At 36.8% G+C, this 20131-nt stretch overlaps 1 protein-coding gene across 1 annotated transcript in view; it reads left to right on the forward strand.

Annotated features, from left to right (window-relative positions):
* Positions 1-20131, forward strand: part of ACTR3 (actin related protein 3) — a 73414-nt gene that overhangs the window by 42582 nt on the left and 10701 nt on the right. Inside the window, exons 6-8 of the mRNA XM_032145951.2 lie at positions 1705-1812; positions 7829-7972; positions 10023-10196. Coding sequence (XP_032001842.1) covers positions 1705-1812; positions 7829-7972; positions 10023-10196 — 426 coding nt within the window. The remainder of the gene's footprint in view (positions 1-1704; positions 1813-7828; positions 7973-10022; positions 10197-20131) is intronic.

Below are 20131 nucleotides of genomic sequence, written 5' to 3' on the forward strand. Positions count from 1 at the left end.
TTTCAGTGATTTCCTTAGTGGCCTCTGAGTGCTCTTAATTTCATTATTTAATCTCTGTTCTGTTTTGTTGATGTTCAGTAGTCGATAACACTTCTGTAACATGATGTGCCGATACATACGTATATCTATCTATCTATCTATCTATCTATCTATCTATCTATCGACCTATCGATCTATCTATCTATTTTACTAGTATTAGGATGGAATTTTTCATTGTAAGATTGTCAAAAAATAATGTATAGTTCTGTTAGCCTATAGTGATAATGTGGTGATTGTGTTAGTATGATCTTGTGTTCAGATAGGAGGGTGACCTAGATAGCTTTCTAGGTTCCTTTTAGCTATTATAGTCCAGATAGGTAAAATAAGGCCAGTATAAGTTTAGTTGTTTTTAATTACTAGTCATATACTTTGTTTGAGGCTTGGATTGTAAGAAATTTAGTTTTTTAAAAAATGAACTATGTTAATTTCTTAATTCTCACACTTAAAAAAGAATTGTGTTGTATTGTCTGTACCAAGGTTTTTCATAGAAAAATTTTCTCAACGTTGCTCCGTAATTAAATCATAGTAGTATTTGGAAGTGTGCGATGGCGTTTTCTCTATGTCATATAGTCCTAAACACATGTTGCCTTAAAAAAATTTGAAGGTAGGCCTGGCACGGTGGCTCACGCCTATAATCCCCGCACTTTGGCAGGCTGAGGCAGGTGAATCACAAGGTCAGGAGTTCAAGATCAGCCTGGCCGAGATAGTGAAACCCCATCTCTACTGAAAATACAAAAATTAGCTGGGTGTGGTGGTGGGCACCTGTAATCCCAGCTACTCCGGAGGCTGAGGCAGAGAATTGCTTGAACCCAAGAGGTGGAGATTGTGGTGAGCTGAGATCGCGCCACTACACTCCAGCCTGGGTGACAGAAAGAAACTCTGTATCAAAGAAAAAAAAAAAGAAGGTAATCCTTTTAGTAATCATTGTTTATAGCCATATATGTATTGAATAACTGGAGGTAGGGTGGTTGTGTACTTTTTGCCTTACATTGCAGTTTGTAACAGGCCAGCCCAGGTGGACATAGTTTATAGTTTAAGTTGTGGCAAGTTAGTTCTATACAGTTTGTTTTTTGTTTTTTGTTTTTTTTTTTTTTTTTGAGATGGAGTCTTGCTCTGTCCCTCAGGCTGGAGTGCAGTGGCATGATCTCGGCTCACTGCAAGCTCTGCCTCCCAGGTTCACACCATTCTCCTGCCTCAGCCTCCCAAGTAGCTGGGACTACAGGTGCCTGCCACCATGCTAGGCTAACTTTTTGTATTTTTAGTAGAGACGGGGTTTCACCGTGTTAGCCAGGAAGGTCTCGATCTCCTGACCTCATGATCTGCCCGCCTCGGCCTCCCAAAGTGCTGGGATTCCAGGCAGTTAGTTCTATACTATTTAATGCAATCTTCCACATTTTTAGCTTTAGGACAGAAATAGCCTTTATAAAATACATAAATCTTATAAATCATGCTCCTAAGAGCAAATGCAAACCTGTTTGTCTTAATAAAATGTAGGGAGTGAGCTATTTTATTGCATAATACAAAATTAATTCTATGTATTTTCTTTTCACAGATACTACATTTAAAATTGAATAAAGTACTCCAGGAAACTAGTTTTTTTTTTTTTTCGATTAACTCTTTGTTTTTTTGTTTTTTTTTTGCCTTTCTTCTTTCTTTGTGCTCAAGGCTGTTCTTGCCTTAGCTGCATCTTGGACCTCAAGACAAGTAGGAGAACGGACGTTGACCGGTACGGTAATAGACAGTGGAGATGGTGTCACTCATGTCATTCCTGTGGTAAGGCTATTTTACGGTTACTGAACAGAACATGAAATAACACATCTGGCAAAGTTAAATTATACGAATTAATATTACTTTTAAAAAATTTTAAATACTGCACTTTAAAATTTATGCAGCCAAAAAACACATGAAAAAGTACTCATCATCACTGGCCATCAGAGAAATGCAAATCACAACCACAATGAGATACCATCTCACACCAGTTAGAATGGCAATCATTAAAAAGTCAGGAAATAACAGGTGCTGGAGAGGATGTGGAGAAATAGAAACACTTTTACACTGTTGGTGGGACTGTAAACTAGTTCAACCATTGTGGAAGTCAGTGTGGCGATTCCTCAGGGATCTAGAACTAGAAATACCATTTGACCCAGCCATCCCATTACTGGGTATATACCCAAAGGACTATAAATCATGCTGCTATAAAGACACATGCACACGTATGTTTGTTGCGGCACTATTCACGATAGCAAAGACTTGGAACCAACCCAAATGTCCAACAACGATAGACTGGATTAAGAAAATGTGGCACATATACACCATGGAATACTATGCAGCCATAAAAAAGGATGAGTTCATGTCCTTTGTGGGGGACATGGATGAAACTGGAAACCATCATTCTCGGTAAACTATCGCAAGGACAAAAAACCAAACACTGCATGTTCTCACTCATAGGTGGGAATTGAACAATGAGAACACATGGACACAGGAAGGGGAACATCACACTCCGGTGACTGTTGTGGGGTGGGGGTAGGGGGGAGGGACAGCATTAGGAGATATACCTAATGCTAAATGACGAGTTAATGGGTGCAGTACACCAACATGGCACACGGATACATATGTAACAAACCTGCACATTGTGCACATGTACCCTAAAACTTAAAGTATAATAAAAAAAAATTATGCTGTAATTTGGTCATTTGTTCAGTTATAGCTATGTTTTGCTCACCTTTTAAAAATTTTATAAACAATTCAAAATGTTTCTTTTACTGTAGGTTTGTACTGCAATTAAGAAAATTACAAATTGCAATATCTGGAATGGAAGTATATTAATGGCTTTCATTCTGTTTTTCAGTTGGATGTGTGTTAGCCATTTGATGACCTCTTTTATTCATAATTAACAGATTTCAGACTGGTATACAGGGTAACTGTATAACAGTTAGTTGTAAGTACATGAACTTTAGTAGATGCTTTATGGTTTGTATTTAATAAAGCATATTAAGAAAAATGCATCAAATTAGATTGTCAGAAATAACATTTTTCTTCCAAGGCCATTGTGCTTCAGTTCTTAATGATAAATCAAGTTTTAAAAAAATTATGCCTAATGAATTCAAAATGACTACTAGAATTCATACTGATTATTATTAAATGGGTATATATAGAAAGGTTTATCTTCTAAAGTAATTTTTATATTATAATGAATATCATTTAAGGATTTACATTATTTTGAACTTTTATTTTTTTATTCTCACTCCAGTGTTTAATGCATCAGGCAATGTCTGTTGAAGATTACATCCTCAGGGTGACTACCTTTGGATTAGACTCCTGGTCCTCCACCACTTTCACCCTCATGATGTGTCATAATAGTTTTAGTAATAACTGCCATTGTTTAACGATAGCTTAAGATAAAATTCATATACCATACAATTCACTTGTTTAGAGTGTACAGTTCATTGATTTTTAGTATATTCACAAAGTCCATCCATCCCAATTTTAGAACATTTTCATCACCCTACAAAGGAACCCTGTATCTGTTAATAGTCACCACCCATTTCCCCTTGATGCCTTCAGCCCCTGGCAACCACGAATCTACTTTTTGTCTGTGTTAGATTTGCCTGTCCTGGCCATTTTATATAAATGGAGTTAAACACTGTGGTCTTTTGTAACTGGGTGCTTTCACTTACCAGAACATTTTCAAGATTCATCCATGTTTTAGCATGTGTAGTATTTCATTTCTTTTTATTGCCAAATAATATTTCATTATATGGATATATGAGATTTTATGTAGCCTTTGGGAGATATTTTAGTAAGCTTGGAAATTAGGACGTGTCCAGCATTTGATAGCTTTTTTTAGTTTACTTGGCAGTTTATTTTTCTTTCTTAGTGGTACATAAAATAATTGTTCATCTTAAAATTATCATTTAAATCTGAAAATCAGTCTGTGATAAAGATTATATTTTTCTTTGAGTACCTCAGTTTACTCATTAATTAAATGCAAATAATTGACTTGCCTAAGGTCACCAAATAATAGGTAGTGAGGCTAGGATTTGACCTGGTTCTGCCTTTCTTCAGTCTTTTCTTAACACCTGCACATCTGAGCAGTACTATCAGTATGTTGTTAATTAGAATAGGTAATTTGCAGAATAGAAGTTATCAATATGGAAAAGAATGAGTTTTAGTAAGGACATTAAGAGTGGGTATTCTGGCTGGTATGGTGGCTCATGCCTGTAATCCCAGCACTTTGGGAGGCCAAGGTGGGCAGACCGCTTGAGCCTAGGAGTTCAAGACCAACAGGGCAACATGCTGAAACCCTGTCTCTACAAAAAATGCAAAAATTCGTTGAATGTGGTGGTTCATGACTGTAGTCCCAGCTACTCTGGAGGCTGAGGAGGGAAGATACCTGACCCTGGAGAGGTTGAGGCTGCAGTGAGCCATGATCTCACCACTGCACTCTAGCTTCTCTAGCTTGAGCAACAGAGTGAGACCCTGTCTCCAGAAAAAAAGGTGGGGGGGTATTCCTGTTTATTGTTTACTTTTCTTGCCTTCTTTAGAATTAGTGGAGTATTTTTTATTATTCCATTTTCTCTTCTTTATTGACTTATTAGCTATGCTATATCTGTTGTCATTTGTTTGTTTTTGGTGGTGGTTGCTGTGTGGGTTGTAGTAGACATCTTTAACTTATCACCGTCTAATTACAAATAACATTCTACTACTTCATAAATAATAATTATACAACAGCTTTGACCTTCTAGTCTTTGTTCCTTTATTGTCATTCATTTTACTTTAAATGTTGTGAACTCAATAATACATTATTAACTTGTTTCATTTTGAGTGGTGTATTAGTTTGCTAGAACTACCATAATAAAGTACTACAGACTGGGTACCTAAGGAATAATTTATTTTCTCACAGGTCTGGAGGTTAGAACCAAAAATTGTGATATAACTACAATGTGAGGAGTGGGAAAGGATAGGTACCAGGATTTTGGCAGGGTTGGTTTCTTCTGAAGACTTTCTTCTTGGCTTCTAGATGTCTATCTTCTTTATATGTCTTCACATAGTCCTCCCCATACATGTCTGTGTCTTAATCTCCCCTTCTTAAGGACACCACTTATATTGGATTAGAGATAGCAACCCTAATGAATTCATTTTGACTAGATACTACTTTGAATACCCTATCTCCAAAAAACAGTCACATTCTGAGGTAGAGATTAGAACTTCAGCATGGGAATTTGGTGGGGAGGAAAAACACAATTTACCCAGTAGCAAAAAGTTATTTTTAAAAGATAACTTTTTTGGAGACAGAGTCTTGCTCTGTTGCCGAGGCTGGAGTGCAGCGGTGCGATCTCAGCTCGCTTCAACCTGCGCCTCCTGGGTTTAAGCGATTCTTGTGTCTCAGCCTCTCGAGTAGCTGGGATTACAGATGTGCCACCACACCTGGCTAATTTTTTTGTATTTTTAGTAGAGATGGGGTTTCACCATGTTGCCCAGGCTGGTCTCGAACTCCTGCCCTCAAGTGATACACCTGCCTTGGCCTCCCAAAGTCTTGGGATTACAGGCGTGAGCCACTGTGCCCGGCCTTGAAATAGAGTTCTTTTATTCACATACCATATCTAGTGCTCTCTATTCCTTTGTGAAGGTCCAGATTTCCACCTAGTATCATTTTCTTTCTGTCAAAATGACATCCTTTAACATTTCTTATAGTGCTTATCTGCTGGCTCTGAATTCTTTCAACTTTTGTACATCTTTTGAAGTCTTTATTCTCCTTTAGTTTTGAAAGATGATTTTTGCTTGGTGTAGAAGGTTGACAGTTTTCCCCTGTAGATGTCACTCCACTGTCTTCTGGCTTACCTTGTTTCTGAAAATAAGTCAGCTGTTATTCTTGTGTGTGTTTCTTTGAATGTAATGTTTATTTGGGTGGCTGTCTTCAAGATTTTCTTTTTATCCCTGGTTCATTGGTTTTTAGCAATTTGATTGTGATGTACCTAAGTAAAGTTTTCTTTATGTCTCTTTTTCTTGGGGTTCATTGAGCTTCTTGTATATATAGTTTGTAATTTTCATCATATTTGGAAAGTTTTTGTCCGTTACTGATTACATATTTTTTCTCTTCCTCTTTTCTCTCCTTTAGGTACTCTAATCACATGTATATTAGGCTGCTTCACAGTGTCTCAAAGGTCATGATGCTCTCTGTTCATTTATTTTTTTTATAATCTTTTTCTTTTTTTTGGATAGTTCTTATAGCTCTGTCTTCAGATTCACTATTTTTTCTTCACTGTGTAGTCTACTGTAATCTCATCTAGTGTTTTTTTTCTGGTAGATTTTTAAATTTCAGATACTATATTTTTTTCTTTAGACGTTCCATTTGGGTCTTTTTATATCTTCCATTTTTCTCTTCCTCATCCTCATTGTTGACCTTCTTCATTATATGGAGTATATAGTTGCTGTTTTAATGACCTTGTCATTCCTCTGTATTGTTTGATTTTTCTCCTCGTTAAGTGTTGTGTTTTTGTGCTTCCTTGCATGCTTATGATTTTTGATTTGGCACTCTGTACATTGTTGTGTACTGTATTTTTGGAGTTCTTAATAAGTATTTAGGATTTTTTCCTGGGACATAGTTAAGATACCAGGAACTAGTTTGATCCTCTCAGGGGCTCCTTTTAAATGTTATTAAGCAGGTCCATAACAGGTTTTTGTCCAGGGCTGGTTTGTCCCCTTCTTGAGGCAATATTCTTCTGAGGACTCTACTTCATGTCTTGTGTTTGAAAACATCTTTCAACTTTGGCTAGTGGGATCAGGAACTATTTCTGGCTGTGTGTGAGCTCTGGTGGTTGTTCTGTCTACTTTTTTCTAGAGGTTCTTTCTCTCACCTTGGTGGTTTCCTCACAAGAATGTGCTGATCAGTATTCAGTTAAGGAGGTACTCTCTTCACATCTTCCCAGCTCTCTGTTGGTGTAACTCCTCCTCCTCCAATAATTTGGCCTACAAACTTCAGCCACTTTGGCCTTTCTGACCTTTAAATTCTGTATCCCTAACTTAATGAGACCAGTTTTGTTTGAGTTCTCTTTCCCATTGTTGTGGCCTAGTAACTCTCCCTAGGCAGTAGGATAGAATGTTTATTTGTTTCCCTTTTCTTAGAAAGTATCTCTGCCCTACTCTGCCGATTGTCAAATGTCTGAAAACCTTTATTTCTTATTAATTGTCCTGTTTTCTCTTTAAGTTGAGAGGGTAAGTTCAATCCCTAATATTCTGTCATGCCAGATGATGAAGGCATCCTTAATATTCTTTCCTAATGAAATTTAATTTTGCCACACTGTTATACTTCGGACACATCAGTAAATTTGTGAATCACTTCTACAGAATTTAGTTATTTGGCATTATGATATTGTGTGGAAAGCCTCAGGTTTGTGAAATGGATACATACTTCATTAGGAAAATGATAAGCACTTTGTCAAATTTCTTATGACGCAATCTAAATTTTTTACTGAAATTATAAATGATTTAAAAATAGTACCGTCTGATATAAAGTCTGCTATCTAAACCATTTGATATTTATATTTTGAAATTTATTTCTATATTGTTGAGTTATTTTAGTCATAGTTATAAACTGTCAATGGGAAAAGTTGCTGGCTATTCTTAGTTATAGTTTCTGAGGAATAAAGGTGAATTCTGGGATAAAGCAGTACTTGAGAATATAAATATACTAACTTAATAAATTGGTCTTTATTGGTTCATATTTTTAGGTTATATTAATTTTCAAAACATTGAAAGTAAATTTGGTATTTTTTTTTTCCCCCTCTAGGCTGAAGGGTATGTGATTGGCAGCTGTATTAAACACATTCCAATAGCAGGACGAGATATAACATATTTTATTCAGCAACTGCTGAGAGACCGAGAAGTAGGAATCCCTCCAGAACAATCCTTGGAAACTGCTAAGGCAGTAAAGGTAAAAAGTGTGATAGAAGTGTAATTTAGTTAAAAATTAAAATCACATTTATAACATTAACATGAGAAATTTTTAATTGAAGAACAGTACTTAAAATAATCTTGTTAACCAGTTATAAATTATTACTCTTAAGTATGTTTACATTTTCTGTGTTTCTTGAAAGAAAATTATTATTACAGCAGTTTGTTTTCTTCATATTTTATATTTGAGAGGAGTAATATAAGAACATTTTACCAAATGACGTTAACATAAATTTTTGTGATTATTCTCTTTATTAAAAATAAATAATTATTTCACTATAAAGTCCTTGCATCTCAGTTTCTTCACTGAATTCTTTAATTCTAAAAGCTTTTGTCATAAAAACTATTTTGATACAATTGATTTATTGTGCTATAGTATAGAGGCAGTGCTTGGCTCAAGTGATAGGGCACATAGAAGAAAAACATGAAGGCTATCTAAAGTATTTTATTAATTTTTTTCTGCCATGTAAGTATTATATCAGTGCTTCATGCAAACTATCAAAATACTTTAGCATTGTCTTTCAAACTTATTATTTGCCACATAACCAAAAAATTTCAGTGGGTTTCACATGTTTTGAAAAGCAAAACTGCCATGGCAAAAGTAACTTACTTGTCTCTCTTTCCATGGTTTTTTTAAATTACCTATACATTTTTAAAATTTTTTATTTCTTATTTTTATTGATTTTTTTTTTTATAGAGATGGGATCTTGTTCTGTTACCCAAGCTGGAATGCAGTGGCACAGTCATGGCTCACTGTAGCCTCAAACTCCTGGGCTCACGTGATCCTCCCGCCTCAGCCTCCTGAGTAGCTAGGACTGCAGGTGCATATCACCATGTCTGGCTAAGTTTTTGTAGAGATGGAGGTCTTGCTATGTTGCCCAGGCTGGTCGTGAACTCCTGGCCTTAAGCAGTCCTCCTGCTTCGGAATCTCAAAAATGCTGGATGTGAGCCACCATGCCTGGGCCTCTTTGCATGTTTATGGGATTTTCCTTGCTCGTCAGAGCTTAAGAATGAAAATGTATCAGCTACTTCCTAGGTAGTAAATTAGTAAATGACTACCAAAAGTTACCCCAAGTTGGTGGCATAAGAATTAAATATATAAAAAGTTAATGTGAATACTACTGATTCAACAATCTTTGGGAAATCTGTGAAATTAAAGCAAAACGAGAAAACACCAGAGATTTAAATCTATTCCAGAGAAGATTGATGGTCAGTCTGAATGTCTTTAAAGGAATATCATTTCTTTGTCATTCCCACTTCCAAGGTTTGGAGAAGACCTCCAATAGTGTAATTAAATGTCTTTCGTTTCCAGTATTTTTTCTCTTTGTGTATTTTGATTATTACTAGTAATATTTGCATCTATCTTGGATGGAGCCTGTGATGTGTAAAAATACTGGAAAAGGAAGTTTTTTTTTTAAAAAAAAGAACAAATATAGGTTGGCAGTTGGGAGTTAATTACAAATATGTTATAATCTATAATTTTCAGTGTTTTTGATGAAAACTTACTTAGGTTATATAACCAAATATGCAACAAAATAGAGTAATTTATATTTTTAGCCTTTTTTCTTTGCTCATTAATTTACTCAGACTGAATTCAGTTTTGTTTCAGATATTTAAGGATCTATATTAATTTGTGTGGTTATCACAATTATTACTTATTCTTCAGTTCTATATTTTATTTATTCTCCTTACCTAGAGCACAAGATTCATTATTACTGAGACAGAAAATGTTGAATGACATTAATGAACATTTTCAGGAAATAACATTGAAATAGTAGAAATCAGCTCTCCAATATCTCAAATATTGTTTATATTTAAAGTCAGAAAATATGTGTAGGAGATGAGTATGTTTATTTGTACTACACATATGATAATATCCTAACAAATTTTTCTTCCAGCTCAATTTCCTAATTTTATTTTCTGAAGAGTTTTTTTTTTTCATTTGTTTATTGTTTACTGAAAACATGCCATTCTTTTTTACTGTTCCTATAATAAGTAAAAAAAGTTACTTTTGTTTCTTTGTTTTTCAGGAGCGCTATAGTTATGTCTGCCCAGATTTAGTAAAAGAATTTAACAAGTATGATACAGATGGGTCAAAATGGATTAAACAGTATACTGGAATCAATGCTATCTCAAAGAAAGAATTTTCTATCGATGTTGGTTATGAGAGATTTTTGGGACCTGAAATCTTTTTTCATCCAGAGGTAATTTTTTTTTTAAGGGAATTGTTTAAAAATATTCAGCAGCAAATATGAATTAATAGATATTCAGAGAGAATTAATCTCAGAAACTTTTATTAGTATACTAAAATAAAAGTTTGAGTTTTTTTGAAAAGTTTTATAAAAAAATTTTATGAACTTTTTAAAGAAAAAATTTCCTTTTGTTAAAATAAGCAAAATTGGTGCTATTTTTTGTAGATTTAGAAAAAACTTTTTCAAAAATATGTGTGGCTTATGGGGGGGTCATGAAAAGAGGGGAGCCCTTAAATTTTTTTTTCCTTCCCTCAGTCATGGACTCAGGTAAAGTTTTGTAATCATTTAAATAAAATATTTTGGGAAAGGTTCTAGAAAGCTCCTGCCTCCCCATTTGTGTAAAATTACCGTTATACAAAGAACCTTCAATTGACCATTAAAATATATAACTAGTAGCAAAATAGTCTTCTGTCCATGAAGTTTTAGCAACATAAAGGCTTTATTAAGAAATATATGCTTTTAATAATGGAAAATTCTTCTGGTAACTTAGTATCAGAATTGTAACTTTATTAATAGAATTACTAATATTATGTACTTACTCTGCTTATTTAATGTTAAGAATAGTTATTTTTAAAATTTTGTTTATTCACTCAGCAAATGTTAAATGGTTTGGATTTTCATGATCCCAGCTTAAGCACTGGGTATTCAAAGATGAAAAATTATTTTATCTTGCTCTTATTGAGCTCAAAGAATAAAAGAGATGAGTATTTAAACACGTAAGGTTATAGTTGCTTTAATGAGTGTGTATCTGGTGAGGGCACAGGAACATAGAGCATCTAAGTCTGCTTGGGAGAGCATCTCAGGGGAGATAATGGTTGAACTGAGACTTAAAGGATGAATGGGTGTTTGTCAGTCATGTGTGGTAGGGGAGTATATGTATTTCTGTCAGAAGGTTAGCTAGGCAGAGGTCTTAGACATGAGAGTGCTAGATAAGAAAAGTATAAAGGACAGATTGGTAGGAGAGGGATCCAGATAGGTATTCATGGACCCAGTCTTGAAGGGCAGATATGCTATGCAAGGGAGTTAGCTGGATTCTGTAGTCACGCAAAAATTTTAAGCATAGAAGATATTATGTACCATATTAGAAAGGTTATTCTGGCAGCATTGGTTTGGACGGGTTGGAACAGAGGTGTGAATTGTGTTGGAAATAGGTGATTTTACTACGGTATTTTAGATGAAAGATGAATAGTATTTGTGGGTCAATGAGAATGAGGAAGGAGGTGAGAGAAAAATAGAATCAACGTAATTGGTAATTGCTTAGATATGAGGGGAGTAAGAATATGAGGAATCTGTGAAAATTCCCAGGTTTGTAACTTGGGCAACCCAGTGTGCCATCCACTGAAATTTGTAATACTGAAGGGGAGGAGTAGGTGAAATAGACAAAGATGAGTTTATTATATGCATCTTTTAAAAGATTCAAAAACACTTGGGTGTTGTAAAGTCATCACCCTATGTAAGGCACAAAAGAAGAGGTTGGCTGAGAAGGGGCTATGGAGTAGAAAGGTGAAGAATAGGGCCTTCGTGAACACAGACACATTATGGACAGGCTGAGTAAGTAGAACCTGCAAAGAATACTGAAGATGACAGAGAGGTAGAAGCCAAGCTAAAGGATTATGTTCATAAAATTGAGAGGAGTGAATGTTCCAAGAAGGGAGGTTAAATAGTGCCAGTTGCTGCAGTGAAGTAACATTAGAGGAAACCTTAGAAGTACGTGGAGTTTTTCAGGATCTAGGTTGTTGATGATCATAGGGGAGCATTTTCAATGGAGTGATATGTTAGAGCAGCCTCTTGCCTCAGTGAGAGGTGAAGGTTTGGAAATCAGCAGTGTGGACATTCTGAGAGATGGCTATGAAAGAAAAAGACAGTGGACTAGTAAGAATTCAGTTGCAAGAATAAGGCTCAAGATAGTTTTAATTTTTAAGAGGGCTTACTCTAGTGACAGGAGGGAAGGAATTAAGTATAGGTACAGGAAAATGAACTAAGAAGGGCAGAAGCACAGGTAGGTAGTTGAAGAAGTTCATCATCATAGTTCATAGTTTTAATTTTTTTATGAGGTGGTATCAAGCTTATGTTTTGGGAGAAGGGACTGGACTAAAATTGAGGCCGAGGCGGGTGGATCACGAGGTCAGGAGATCAAGACCATCCTGGCTAACACGGTGAAACCCCGTCTCTACTTAAAAAAAAAAAAAAAAAAAAAAAAAAAAAAAACCAAAAATTAGCTGGGCGTGGTGGCAGGCGCCTGTAGTCCCAGCTACTCGGGAGGCTGAGGCAGGAGAATGGCGTGAACCCAGGAGGTGGAGCTTGCAGTGAGCCAAGATCACGCCACTGCACTCCAGCCTGGGCGACAGAACGAGACTCTGTTTCAAAAAAAAAAAAAAAAAAATTAAGGGCTTGTGAAGAATAATGACTTTCATATTTACTGTTGAGGGGAATTGAGAGGGTGACTAGTGAGTACATATTAATAGTATGGGGCACCCATTCTCTACTCAAGGTAGCAGGTTAGATACCCAAAACTTTTAGTTGTACAATAGTGTCCCCTCACCTCCCCCAGACAGTTATGGGAAAGGAGCAAAAGGTTTTGACAAGGCAGAGATTAAAGTATTGCAGCATAGAGGAGAGAGCAAGTCCTGAAAGCTGAATTATCTAGGGATAGTGAGGGATACAGGGATTGGAGATCATGATGAATTGACACATAATAATTGTGAATTGGTAGCAGAGGAGTGAGCATGAGAAGGATAAGGAATTGTGGTCAGACTAGTATACTGGAGTGTGAAGGTTTTTGGTGGTACATTTTCTTTGCAATTTCTCAAAACATAAAAATTAAGAGGATGTATATACACAGTTTTAAAGGTCAAATAACACTGACAGACTTAAAATTAGCAGCTCTTCACCCTCCTGCTGCCATTGAGTTCTATAGAGCATCCACTAGCTCTTAGTTATTACTCTTGGTAATAACCACCAGATTTCTAAATACTGTGATGGTATTGCAGGAACTGGATGGAGCTGTTTCTTGATATGTCACTGTTAGTGGTTCAAATGCTAGCCTCCTTTTAGATTAGTTCTTTCTAGACTCTCTTTTCTTCCAGCCTGCCCACATGTTAGGTTATTGTTATTAGGTAAATCAATAGTATTGTAATATTTATAGTATTATACCTGAGACTGTTGTTCACTTTTGAGGCAAGTAGTGTAATGTGATTCTTTTCCCTTAAAATTCAGCTTTTCCTGCACTTTCACCTTGTTTATTCATTTGCTTCAGTTTCTTTTCTTTTTTTTAAGTTCGGGGGTATATGTACAGGTTTTTATGTACGTAAACTTTTGTCATGGAGGTTGTACAGATTGTTTTGTCCGCAGGTATTAAGTCTAGTATCCATTAGCTATTTTTCCTGATCCTCTCCCTCTTCCCACTCTCCACCCTCCTATAGGCCCCAGTGTCTGTTGTTTCCCTCTGTATGTACATGTTTACTTATCATTTAGCTTCCACTTAAAAGTGAGAACATGCAGTAATTGGTTTTCTGTTCTTGTATTGGTTTGCTGAGGAAAATGGCCCCCAGCTCCATGCATGTTCCTGCAAAGAACATGACCTCATCCTTTTTTATAGCTGCATAGTATTCCATGGTGTATATGTACCACATTTTCTTTATCCAGTCTACCATTGATGGGCATTTAGGTTGATTCCATGTCTTTATTTTTGTGAAGTGCTGCAGTGAACATACGTATGCATGTGTCTTTGTGGTAGAACAATTTATACTCCTTTGGGTATGTGGGATTGCTGGGTTGAATATTTATGTTTTAGGTTCTTGAGGAATTGCCACACTGTTTTCCACAATGGTTGAACTAATTTACACCTAATACACACCAACAGAGTATAAGCGTTTCTCTTTCCAACCTTGCCAGCACCTTTATTTTTCTTTTTAAATTGTATTTATTTTTTAAAAATATTTTCTCTTTCCTTCATTTTTTAGGAGGGATGTTGTGGGAATATTTTTTGAGTTTTTAATAATAGCCATTCTGACTGGTTTGAGATGGTATCTCATTGTGGTTTTGATTTACATTTCTCTAATGATCAGTGATGTTGAGCTTTTTTTCATAAGATTGTTGGACACATATATGTCTTCTTTTGAAAATTGTTCAGGTCCTTTGCCCACTTTTTAATGGGGTTGTTTTTTCCTTGTAAATTTATTTAAGTTCCTTGTAGATGCTGGATATTAGAACTTTGTCAGATGTGTAATTTGCAAAGATTTTCTCCCATTCTGTAGGTTGTCTGTTCACTCTGCTAATAGTTTCTTTTGCTGTGCAGAAGCTCTTTAATTAGATCCCATTTGTCATTTTTTGCTTTTGCCATCTTCATCATGGAATCTTTGCCCGTACCCATGTCCAGAATGGTATAATTTGCTTCATTTTGTTTGTACAGTCATTTATTCATTCATTTATTTATTGGGGTTTGAATTAACTTTCTTGTTATACAAGGTCTGGAAGGGAACCGAGGAGGGTGGGTCTCATTCTATATAGAGGATTTTAACAGTTTCTTTTCCAAACAGGATTGAAATATTTTATTCATTGTTTTTTTGCCCCCTGATTCATCCTTGGTCATTTATCTTTCCTTTTAATTCTCTTGCTGTCATTTTAGCGGAGAGTCAAGAGACTGGAGAGATAACCACATGTAGCTGGAAGTCAGGACAGATTTTTGTATGGGCCATTTATATGTGAGTAGATTAATAGAAGTGTGTCAGACCCAGACCTCATTTCAGCTAAGGCACATCAATTTGAAGTTGAAATCTTAGAGAAAAATATTAAAGCTCCAAGTTGGGGACAGGAATTAGAAAATTGCAGAAGATCCTGAGCAAATGTCCTGTATGAATAGGATCATGACCACAAGATGGATAATAGCATAGGATGTAGGAGATGAGCATTTGAATGGAATATGCTTGACAAATGAGCTTAGCTGATGCCTTGGCTTTCTTAAAAACCTTGAAGTAGGCTGGTTGTGGTGGCTCATGCTTGTAATCCCAGCACTTTGGGAAGCCAAGGTGGGCGAATCACTCAAGCCCAGGAGTTTAAGACCAGCATGGGCAACATGGCAAGAGCCCGTCTCTACCAAAAAAATACAAATTAGCCAGGTGAGTGGCGTGTGCCTGTAGTCCCAGCTACTTGGGAGGCTGAGATGAGAGTATTGCTTGAGCCCAGGAGTTCAAGGCTGCAACGAGCTGGCATTGCACCATTGTACTCCAGTCTCGGCAACAGAGCAAGACCCTGTCTCATAAATAACCCCGAAGCTTTAGATATGTAAATAAAATGTGTTTCATATTGTTTAGGAAAGGTATAGTTGGCTGGATGAAAATGTATCTTGCTGCTAATGTTTCATACATCATTTTTTCTATTAATTTGAATAACCTTTATTGTTTCATACACCAATTTTTCTTTATTTTTTAACTTTAGAACATTTTCTATTGTCTATAGCTTTATGTTCCTTATAAGTAATTTCTTCTATGAGAAACCTGTTTCTCTTTAAAAAACCTGTTTTGTTTTCTTTTTTTTAAGGGCTGTTTTTAAAAATCAGTTATATATATGCACATGGTTTGAAAGTCTTGGTCTGCATATCCTAACAAAAACTAGGAGTGCCCTGCATGTTTCTTTGCCTGTTGTCTATTTCTAGAGGTAAACACTTCAAACCCTTCTTAGTTGCTTCTTTTGCTGATTGCCTCCTTAGCTATGTATTGCTTGGTTATATTGCAACTTTCAGTGTTACGCTTTTTTTGTTTTCTTTTGGAAACAGCGTCTTGCTTTGTCACCCAGTGCAGTGGCTGAGTCATGGTTCACTGCAGTCTCCCCAGGCTCAGGTAATCCTCTCACCTCAGACTCCCACGTAGCTGGGACTACAGGTATGTGCCACCACTTCCAGCTAATTTTTGTATTTTTCGTAGAAACAGGGTTTTGCCATGTTGCCCAGTCTGGTCTTGAACTCCTGGGCTCGAGCAATTCACTCATCTTGGCCTCCCAAAGCGCTGGGATTATAGGAATGAGCCATTGTGCCCAGCCCTGTGTTAGGCATTGTCTATCGAATACAACTATGGAAGAGGAAGATTGTCTTTTTTATCCTTCTTCTGTCATCACGGACAGGACCTTTCTATTCCGTTTTCATCTCATTTGTTACATTATAATTTCAAGTAGGTTGAAATTCAGTGCTTATGTTTTTGTGACCACAAATTTTGTTCATATCTGAGCCATGTAGTTAACCGTGAAATCTTTTCCCTTCCTGTAAGTAACTTTGTTTTCCAAGAAGTCATTAATAAACTGTTTGCTTAGTGCTAAAATAATTACCATTCATTCACCTCCAAACTCTATTCAGTAGTTATATAAATCTCTTCTCAGGATATTCAGATGTATAGGATTTATTCATCAGTTTAATTTTCTGAAGTGTCTGTTACATCCCAATCTGAACTTGCTTCTGTCTGTACCCAGTATAGAGTTGCCATATTCGTTTACTATCATTCTAGGGATTCCCTTTCCCTCTCTCTCGTGTTGAATCTCTTTTTCGTATATCCTACGTCTTTTTCACTCCTACTGTCCAGTTCTTTATTTTGGTGATCATCTTCCAATAGAGTTCCTTTTAGGGTGCACGAGAGAGGAAAATGTCTGAAGTGTATTCATTTTATCTTCACACTTGTTGATAGTTTGGGTATAGAATTCTAGATTGGAAATAATTTTCCTTCAGCATTTTGAAGCCATTGCTTAATTGCTTTCCATTATAGCTTGAAGTTAATAAAAGCTGATTTATATGTATAGGACCTGGTTTTTGTTTTTTTTTTTCCTGTACATATGCTTGTAGGATCTTCCTTTTGTCCCCTAGCATCTCTCTCTCTGTGTGTGTGTGTGTGTGTGTGTGTGTGTGTGTGTGTGTGTGTGTGTTTTGTCTTTTTGTTTTAATCTGTAGGTTATTTCTTCAACTTTACCTACTGAGTTTTTTATTGGATTTTTAAAATTTCTGGACATTTTTAATTCTCAAGAGCTTCCCCCACCCCTGCTTTTGAATATTCTTTTTTAAATGCTACCTTGTTCCTATTTCATTGTTGCATATCTTCTGGCTCTTTAAGGATATTAATCATAGGGTTTTTTTTTGTTTGTTTGTTTGTTTTTTTAGTTTTCTTCTTTCTATAGTCTCTTCCAAGTTGCTTAGTCTCTTTCGAGTTGCTTTTTCTCTGTTTCGATTCCTATGTTTTTCCTGCTAGAGACTTTCGCAGGCCAGTCATTTAAGAAGGGGACACTAGGCTGGGCGCAGTGGCTCATGCCTGTAATCCCAGCACTTTGGGATGCCAAGGTGGGTGAATCACCTGAGGTCAGGAGTTAAGAGACCAGCTCGCCAATATGGCAAAACCCCGTCTCTACTAAAAGTACAAAAAATTAGCTGGGCGTGGTGGCAGGCGCCTGTAATTCCAGCTACTCGGGAGGCTGAGGCAGAAGAATCGCTTGAACCTGGGAGACAGAGGTTGCAGTGAGCTGAGATCGCACCATTGCACTCCAGCCTGGGAGACAGAGCAAAACTCTTTCTTAAAAAAAAAAAAAAAAAAAAAAAAAAAGAGACACTAAAAACCTGATTGGATGTCTGAGTTTTGTGGGTGGGGCTTGTTGACTGTGGCCTTTCTTTGGGGGAATGCCATATATGTGTTACTTTAGGTCTTTTTAGGTAGTCTAGTTCCCAGAGAAGACTCCTGGCTGCTAGGTAAAGGCTGGCAGCCAAGTGGGAAGAGACTTTGCAGGTTGCCTACCTTCATGTAAAACTCCCCTTTTAGTACTTTCTGCTGTGTATTAGAGTGCTGGAAACTCTTTTTATTCAGTTGAGAGAATAGGGTTAACCACTTTTCTCTTTGGATGAGGAGGCGGCATTTGATGCTTCTTTGGAGAGGATCTAGAGCTTTAACAGCTTCTCAGAGAGACTTTCAACCTGTCCTTCTTCCTGCCCTCCTCCTTCCACCCCAATTCAAAGCTACCCGGGGCAGCCAGTTATTTGGGGAATGTGGAGAGGGAATTTGTGGTATAAAATAGCTTGGTTCTTAACTTGTTTTTTACTGATGACTTATTAAGTGTTTTGGAGTGTTTGCAAAGTCTTGTCCATCTGCTTTCCAGCTTACCAAATTTGTTGCTGGTTTTGCTTTGCTCTCAATACTTTTATTTTGCCTTTAAAAAAAAAATTCTCAGGCTGGGCGTGGTGGCTCACACCTGTAATTTTAGCAGTTTGGAAGGCCGAGGCGGGTGGATCACGAGCTCAGGAGTTTGAGACCAACCTAACCAACATGGTGAAACCCTGTCTCTACTAAAAATACAAAAAAAATTAGCCGGTCGTGGTGGCGCGTGCCTGTAATCCCAGCTACTCAGGAGGCTGAGGCAGGAGAATTGCCTGGATCCGGGAGGCGGAGGTTGCAGTGAGCAGAGATGGTGCCACTGCACTCCAGCCTGGTGACAGAACGAGACTCTGTCTCAAAAAAAGAAAACAAAATTCTCTTTACTGCTATTTTGAGTAGTGTTTTGGAAGAGAACAAAATTAGATACATGTGTTTACTTCACCATGTTTTCTCAAAATAGACCTGATTTTTGTATTTTATAAAGTGTATCATACACACCTTTTTATTTTTTATTTTTGTAATTTTAAATGGATACTTCTGTATCCTAGTTCTGTCATTTGAAGGATTCACTTGGTTTTTTGTTTCGGCTAGATGAAAGTGTCGGCATCTGAACTGTCCAGTACTTCAGCGCCAAAGATAAAATGTATGAAAGAATAAGGAAATTTATTTTTGTACTTCTATAAGTTCATCACAAATACTAGAAAGAGCTATTTTTAGAAAGAGTGGGTTTGGCATGTGGATTTTGTTTTTAAAAGGGAAATTTTTTGTTTTTTTAACAAAATCATCCTAAGTTTTTAAAACTTGTGTAATAAGTTTCCAGGTATAGGAAAGATTTGGACTACTGTGTTTACTTGGGTATATTTGCTACTCCATGTATTTTTTGGAGGAGAGAAAAGATATTCTTTCCTTGACAGTCTCTTCTAATGTTCTCAACATCAGTGTCTTAAGACTTGACCAGGGAGCAGTTAGAGGCAGAACTGACTCTTTTGCTGACAGTGAAAGAAAAGGCCTGAAAAATACTATGAGAGACCCTAGGTTGAACCTGTTAGTATTAAAGTATTGAATACTGTTAACAATTTATTGTCACTTTTTAAAATTGTTAATTCTTTTTCTTCTTCATTTATGTACTAAATAGTCGTTGCTTGCTGCTTTACTCAGTATTTTACCAGTTCTCACTTGGGGTTCTGTAGTCCAGTAGTCCCTATACATTTTTCAAATATATACTCAAGTCAGACTTCATTTTTTAAAATAAATCAGCATTTCTGTGTGTGGATCTAGGGTATGTTAATATTTAAAAGTTCTGTATTTTTTTTACGTCTGTGCATTCTTTTTTTTTTTTTTGAGATGGAGTCTTGCTCTGTCACCCAGCTGGAGTGCAGTGGCGTGATCTCGGCTCACTGTAACCTCTGCCTCCTGGGTTCAAGCGATTCTCCTGCCTAAGCCTCCCAAGTAGCTGGGATTACCGTGCCTGGCCTCTTCTGTGCATTCTTGGTTAAAAACTACTATAAAAAGGGCACAGGGCCTGGCGCGGTGGTGCATGCCTGTAATCCCAGCACTTTGGGAGGCCGAGGTGGTGCATCACGAGATCAGGAGATCGAGATCAGCCTGGCCAAAATGGTGAAACTCCATCCCTACTAAAAATACAAAAATTAGTCAGGCATGGTGGCGGGTGCCTGTAATCCCAGGTACTCGGGAGGCCGAGGCAGGAGAATCACTTGAACCTGGGAGGCGGAGGTTGCAGTGAGCCTAGGTGGCGCCACTGCACTCCAG

This window comes from Hylobates moloch, unplaced genomic scaffold (genome assembly GCF_009828535.3).
Source record: "Hylobates moloch isolate HMO894 unplaced genomic scaffold, HMol_V3 SCAFFOLD_24, whole genome shotgun sequence".
NCBI lineage: Eukaryota > Metazoa > Chordata > Mammalia > Primates > Hylobatidae > Hylobates > Hylobates moloch.